The sequence below is a fragment of the Malaya genurostris genome, chromosome 1 (genome assembly GCF_030247185.1).
Source record: "Malaya genurostris strain Urasoe2022 chromosome 1, Malgen_1.1, whole genome shotgun sequence".
Taxonomy (NCBI): Eukaryota; Metazoa; Arthropoda; class Insecta; order Diptera; family Culicidae; genus Malaya; species Malaya genurostris.
Genome location: NC_080570.1, coordinates 3,406,656 through 3,414,158, shown reverse-complemented (window position 1 = coordinate 3,414,158; position 7,503 = coordinate 3,406,656). Strand labels below are relative to the sequence as shown.

The 7,503-nt window shown below is 35.3% G+C and overlaps 1 protein-coding gene across 1 annotated transcript in view; it reads right to left on the bottom strand.

Moving 5' to 3' along the window:
• Window positions 1-5,007: 5,007 nt before the first annotated feature.
• LOC131429943 (protein serrate) overlaps window positions 5,008-7,503 on the bottom strand; it is a 128,810-nt gene continuing 126,314 nt past the window's right edge. The window contains exon 18 of the mRNA XM_058594483.1: window positions 5,008-7,437. Within this exon, the coding sequence (XP_058450466.1) occupies window positions 6,601-7,437 (837 nt within the window). The 3' untranslated portion in view covers window positions 5,008-6,600. The remainder of the gene's footprint in view (window positions 7,438-7,503) is intronic.

Here is a 7,503-nt window from a genome sequence, read left to right as displayed (position 1 = left end):
CTTGGGAAAGCTTGCACAATTCATACAATCAATCAACTAACTGATGTTCGGAAAAGTGATGGGAGCGTGCCAGTTGTTTTCGTATTCACGATATCCAGTTATGTCTCTGACACTACCCACCCGCCTTTTTTTAATAGAACTTTGCATCACTGAACGGTTCTTCGAAGTGAACTGTTTTGCCAATCCCTAATTGTGACATGTAACTTTGGGAAGACGACGGAAACATACATCGGACTGAAAGCCGAAGCTAGACGTATCGGACTGGTTAGAAATGCGTCAAAATCAAAATACATGAGAGAAAGAGGCTCTAAAGAAGAAACACTACGCCGGAAGTTCTGAAATTTCGAAAATTTCGAATTTTTCAAATATTCTAAGAACATCTAAAAGTCCCTTTGTTCCAAAAATTTTATAAAATCAACAATCTAAATTTAAAAACTTTAAAAATTCGTAATTCCAAAATTAACAAAAAATTCCAAAAATAACAAAAAATTCGTAATTTTCAGAATCGCAAGAAAACAAAAATGCTAAATTTTGAAATTCACGAATGCCAAAAATTCGTGATACTAAAAATTTTGAATCACAATAGTTTTAAATTTCGACATTCCAAAATTACAAACTTTTGACCAGGTGTTGGAAATTTATATTGGGTTTATAAAAGATATGTTAGCATACTATTTAACCGAAAAAAAATTGGAGATGAAGATTTCATGACGTTACTCGATGAAGACCTTTGCCAAGCACTTCTGGAGTTGCCCACATAACTTGAGTCGATAGAAGTCGACGCCACAGGGCTACTACATGAAACAAAAAGTCCCGGGCCACTCACAGAAAAAAAACGTGAATAGTTTCGAACCGTGTATATTTTGGTTGAGAATAAGCCTCTAGATGGCCCAATACCAAATTACATGACAATCTATCCACTAGTGTTTGAATAACAGCTGATGGTGTCAGACGAGTTCTAGTTTTCATCAAGCTATGGAAGAAGACGAGTTCCGTGTCCTGGTAAAACAGCAACGGTGAAATTGAATGATTTGCGGTACGGATTGTTCCACCATGCCCCGTATTCTTCAGACCTGGACCCCAGCGACTATTATAATTCCAAACCTGAAAAGGAGATAAATTTTCTTCGAATGCTGAAGTCATTGCAGAAACGGCTAGCCAATTTTGAAGGCTTTGACAATTTTTTTCAAAGGGCATCAAAATGTTGGAAAACCGAACTGACGAATAAAAAAGTTTTAATTGTAAAAACTCGAATTTTTCTTTGTTTGGTCCGGAACTTCTTATTGTATGAAAATGATACAAAACCTCATATTTCTAAAGTCTTAAAACTTTATTCGGAAAAGCTGGAATGGGATATTCTGTCCGACCCGCCATATTAACCGGGCATTGCTCTATCCGATTACCATTTGTTATGGTCAATGTCGTATGACACGAAAAAGCAACACTTCGAAAACTACGGAGTAACAAAAAATTGGGTGAATCGAATCTAAAAAGAAATAATTTCAAATTTTTTCAATACGGTATTCGAGTTTTACCAGAAAAATGGCAAGAAGTAGTGGATGACGATGGTTAATATTTCGATATAAAGGCACAGCAATGATACTCTTGTAATAAATTTTGAAACTTTGCATTTAATCGCTACGAATTAATTCCATCTTCTGATACATTTCATGATTCCTGAACTTTGTAATTCAACCACACTTCAATGTTCTAAAATATCAAATTTCAATATTCTAATTTTTTTTTTCATAACAAAAGTTCTAAAAAAATTTTGAATTTTAAATTTTTAAAGTTTTAAAATTCAATGTCTAAAATTCCAAAATTTTTCGATTTCGAAGTTTCTGAACCCCAAATTTCTGAATGCCGAAATTCCTACATAATTTTTAATTTCAAAATTTCAGAGTCCCAAAATTTTTAAGTGCCGGAATTCCAAGGTTTCAAAATTCTAAAAATGCAAAATTCCATCATCATCTAATTTCCAAAATTTTTCGAGTTTAAAATTTCTGAATTCAAAAATTTGAAATGTCTCAATTCCTAGGTTCAAAATTAGAAAAATTCCATTATATATCAATTTCTAAAATTTGTTGATTTCAATGTTTTCACAATCCTTAAAATTTTAAAAGTCTGAATTCCTACGTTTTAAAGTTCTAGTTGCCAAATTCCAAAATATCGAAAATTCCAAAATTTTTCGATTTCAAAACTTCTAAATCTCAAAACTATCAAATGTCAAAATTTCTATGTTCAAAAATTCTAAAAATGCTTAATTGCATAATATCTACAATACCTAAATTATCGAAGTTCATAGGTTTTAAAATTCCAAAGTTTCTCAATTTCAAAATTTGTAAATTCCGGGATTTCTAGGTTCCAAAATTGCGGAATGCCATATTATCTAAAATTCAAAATTTTTCTAATTCGAAATTTCCGAATCCAAATTTTTTTCAATATGCCTATTGTTTGGTTCCAAAAGTCTAAAATTCCAATCCCATCTAAAACTGAACATTTTTTTTTATTTCTAATATTCTTAATCTAAAAATTTTTCATTGCCGTAATTCTAAAACAACGTATCCAAATTATAACATTTCTGAATTCAAAGTTTCCAAAAGCCGATATTTCAAAATTTGAAGATTCTCAAAGTCTAAAAATTTTTGAGGTTCTCAAAACTCCAACATCTAGAAATATCATGATTACCAATTTCAAAGATTCCAGAAATCAAACAATATTTAAACACCAAAATTTATTGACTTCAAAATTTCCAAATATCAAATTTTTAAATTCTCGAACTCCTAGATTGCAAAATTCTAAAATTGCAAAATTTCATTATATCTCGATTTCCAAATTTTTTTTTTTTTTGAAACTTTCTGAATTTCTAAATTTTAGATGCTGGATTCCTAGCTTTCAAACTTCAAAAAGAGCAAAATTCTATAATATTTAAAATTCCGTAAATTTCCGATTTCAAAATTTCTGAATCCAAAATTTTTTTAATGCTGGAATGCCTACACTCTAAAAAATTTTGAATTTTACAGGTGACTTCATCCCTCATACGATGTAATTCATAAAAACCTAATTTGTCAAATGACGGAAAATTTTGTTTGTAATGACTTAATGTTAGATGAGCTTGAATTTTACTGGTTTCGACTGTAACTTGCGTTCTACTAGCAGGTGCGACTATATGAATTTAAATGCACCTTTTACCAGCCAAGCAGATGCATGCTTCTGTGGCTCAGTCGATTATCAGACGAACTTGCGATCCAATGATTCTCGGTTCAAGTCCGCGTGGTGGGTTGCTACAAAATTCTTTTTTGTTTTCAATGAATTTCATGTCATGGAGTTTTAGACACAATATTAAACGTTCTTCCACGGAAATCTTGCGTGAACTGCGACGCTCCATTTATGTGCATCTATTAAGATGTAAACATTTTTAAGTGTGTAGGTTTCAAAATTCAAAAATTGCAAAATACCGTAATTTCTCAAATTCAAAATCTTTCGATTTCAAACTTTCCCAATCCCAAAATATCTTAATGCCGGAATTCTTAGGTTCAAAAATTCCAAAGCTCCGTAATTGTGAAATTCCAGAAATAAGAAAAAAATCCAACATTCAAATCATAACATTTTTGAATTCAAAATGACGATATTTAATAGCTCGAAATTTCCTATACTCGAAAAGTTTTTAAAATTAAAAAATTTACGAAATTCAAAAACTTCCAAATATTGAAATTCAAAAGAAATTAAATACGAAAAATTGAGAGAAAAAAATCTAAATTCTTGAATATCAAAATTACAATATTTCATAATTCATCATGGAAATTACCAAATTCCAAGATTCCAAAATACAAACGTTTGATATTTTGAATTTTGGAATTTGGTAACTTTTGAAATATTGTAATATTGATATTTTGATATTCAAGAATTTAATAATTTCTCAATTTTCAATTTTAAAATTTTAAAATTCTGAAACTACTGCAATATTTATAAATTCTAGTATTCTCTATACCCCGAAGTTCTGATATACTGTATGTGCAAAATTTTGCTATGAAATTGCTAAATTCTTGAATTCTCAATGTAAAATTTCAAAATTCTCGTAATTGATTCTCCAAAAGCTGATCTGCCAATCGCCGAACCATATTCAGATCGAAAAATCGAAATGGTATAAAGTTTAAGTTACGAAACTCTTGTTCAATTCCGACTAGAAGACCCAAAACTGTTCTATTGACTTTTCACCTTTTTGAAATTCAATTAATTAATTAAGCCCGTTGGTTTTGGTTAGGGTCCTAAGTCACATTTTGTATGTTTGTGAAGGAAAATTTTCCTTATTTGTTTTTCCAGTAAAATTCAATGATCCAATGGTCCGCCATGCAGTATCAGTTGCATGCCAAATCGGTTTCCTATTTTCGATGAAATTTAGCTATTATTGAATCTTAACCAGATCAGAGATTCGGTTCCAGAGCTACGGGTTGATTAATGATGCCGGATATAAAATTCCCATTGAAGATATGATGCAAGCATTAATTAAAAGTAAATTCGTTAAACTCTCATTCATGAATGGAGTTATTTCAATATTAACAATTAACAATCATGTTTGTCGTCTGTGGTTATCGATTTTTGCACCTCCAGCATATGACCCTTGTGGTGCGTCTTCCTCGTGATTAAACAAACTGACTCTTCAGGAGTGGAGATCTGCGAGAGAACACGAACAAAGCTGGACTGACTGGAATCGAACCGAAATGAAATGGAAACAAATAAAAACAACAACAGCAGCAACAGAAACTACGATCACTGACTGACTGCATATGTGAAGGAGCAGCGCGCCAAACAGGTTGCGAATTCCTGGAAAAAAAAGTACCCCAACTGCACGGTCGAGGTTACGAAAGAATGAAATCTGTACAAAACCGAAAGGGAAAAACGGCAACCGCAATCAGTGAAACGACCACCGTTTAAGCTGCACGAAGCTGGAACGAACGAGGGAGGAATGAAAAACAGGCGTGTTTTTTTAGAAATATAAAACTCTTTTATTGCTCTTTTATTCGTGAGTGTGTTTCTTGTTTTTTTTTTGTTTTGCTTAATTTTTCTTGAACATTTTCTCGTATTTCGAAGCCGTCTTTTTTTTAAGTACCATGTACTCTCTGGGATTGGGCGAAGTAAAACGATATTACAATTAGTTAGTTCGGCTCCAGCTCTTCTCCTCCTGCTTCTTCTTCTTCTACCTCTCGTTTGCTCTACATTTGCTTACTACCTTAAACAAGAAAATAAATTGTAATCCTAGCAAAAATTGCGGCTTTTTACACTGTCGGTATTTACAACGGTTATCCGTTTATCGTTCGAGTTTTATTTTTTTTTTCGTTTGAAGTAGAGAAAAACAATTTGCTCGGCTATTCGTTGTCGTACACTGGAATAAAATTGCATCACAGAAAAACTAATCCATCCGTGACCAATGCAAAAAAGAAACAAATATATCTACATTTCGCTTCGTGTATGTATATGTGTGTGTGTGTTTGTTGATTTGTGCTTTTTTGTTTTGTTTGAGTATGTTTCACTATCAAAGGCCGGGCTGTTTTGCTGTGAAATGTACATCGTAAGCTAAAAAGTCTGTATATTTTACATAAAATCGAGCATATCTAAAAACAAGGAACTATTTTATGTAGTTTTTTTTTTCACTGTCATTCAATAATAATTACTTTACTAGGCAAAGAACTGGATGCGTTTGCTGCGTCTAAGGCTAGAATTAAATTAGTGTGCAATCTATCGTTTATCTGTCAAAAGAAAAAAATATGTGCCCTACCTAATCTGTTTTTTTTTTCGTTCACCATTTTTATTACAGATGGCCCAGGAAATGCTACCTGCTACTTCCATCGACAGAGAAGTAAGTTTTAGCTCTACTGTTTTTTTTTTCATCTTTAAATGTAAAGAATTAGTTTCTCGCTATGCTTCGCGCTTTCGCTTAAGTCATTTGTTTTAAATATTTCACTGGAATGTGTAGGTGTTTTGTTCTTCTTCTTATGTATGAGTCGTTCCGGTTCCTATTTTCGCCTAAAAACTACTACTTCTCCTTACTTAATATCACATTACATTTAACTGTACACTTGTGCTGGAATCGCGGTCGTCCGCCTCGAAAAAAAAAAGTTACACAGTTAAATCGCATCCCACAGGCGTTTTGCCGGGATACGAACCACGGCATATCCACCCAGCAGGACGAAAAGTACGGAAATTTCAGTCACCTCACCCGCAAAACCCGGGAGGAGCTACTTTTTGTTTGTTTGTTTACTCTAAAAAAATTTGTCATTGCATTGCACAAATCGCGCGCGCGCTCGCTCTCTTTCTCTCGTGTCACTTCCTAAGGATAAGATTTGCTATATTTACAAATAGTAGACGAGTTCAACAAAGTAGTCTAAGTTTCTGAGGAAGGCAAATAAATAAGTTTTGTTTTTTTTTGTTTGTTTGTTTGTTTTTCTTCGTTAAAATATAGTCCTATAAAAATGAGAATCTCGCTTTCGTTCAGTTTCGTTGCTCGACTGAGTGTTGTTTTTTTTTGTTTGTTTTACTGTTGTTATATTTTCGATGTAACGCGACCTAGATCTAAGCGAAGAAATAAAACAGATTTTTCACTTACACATGTACAGTGAGAACATCGGATTCGGGCATAGCAAGCGGCGCCGGGGCCGTACTGCTAGGAGCCGTCGGTACGGTGCTAACGACAACGACCGCTCCGGCCGGTATCGTAGTAGGCTGGGCACTAACGGGTGCCGTGTGATCATTGATGCTTCGCTTGCCGAAGTCTTTGTGCTGGCTTTCGATCGAACTGACGATGTTCTTGGTGACATCGGCGTTCTGCGTTTTGTGCAGCAGGATGTGCGAGTTCCGGTTGGCGGCTTTCTGCTTGTCCGGATCCTTCTCGTACTCGGTGACTTCCGGGCCGCAGCTTGGGTACAGCTGCTGAGATCGGTGCAGGGCACTGCTTGGACCGGCGATCTGATTGATTTCCGGGGCCGGATTCAAGCTCAGCTCCATGGCACCTCGAAGCGAGCTGGCACTGCCTTTCAGCGGATTTGCGTACCGCCGAAAGTTTTCCTCGTTCTGCAGGTTGTTACTCTTTTCCTCCTCGTGACCTCGGGACAGATCCAGGTGGGGAGTGAGATTCATACCGGAACCGGAATGGCTCTGGACCTTCTGTCGCCAAACCAAAGCCACAAACGCTCCCAGACACAGAGCGACTATGGCAATTCCGAATCCGAACGCGATCAAGTAGTTGGAATCGTTACTGGCTTCGTTGATGAGTGCGGTTTCCACCTTCACCTCGAGGATCGAAGTGAGCGGAGCCGCCTCCGTGATGTCCGTCTGGAAGGAATCGTTTTGGATGCCCTGCTGCCGGGATAGTATTTCCGCCAGTAGACGAACCACTTCCGACAGGGAACTCGAACCGGTGCTGCTATCCGTTGGTGTTGACTGTTCAAAAAGAAAAGAAAAAACCGTCGCAATTAATGCACTACTCGATCGAAGTGGACTGCAAAA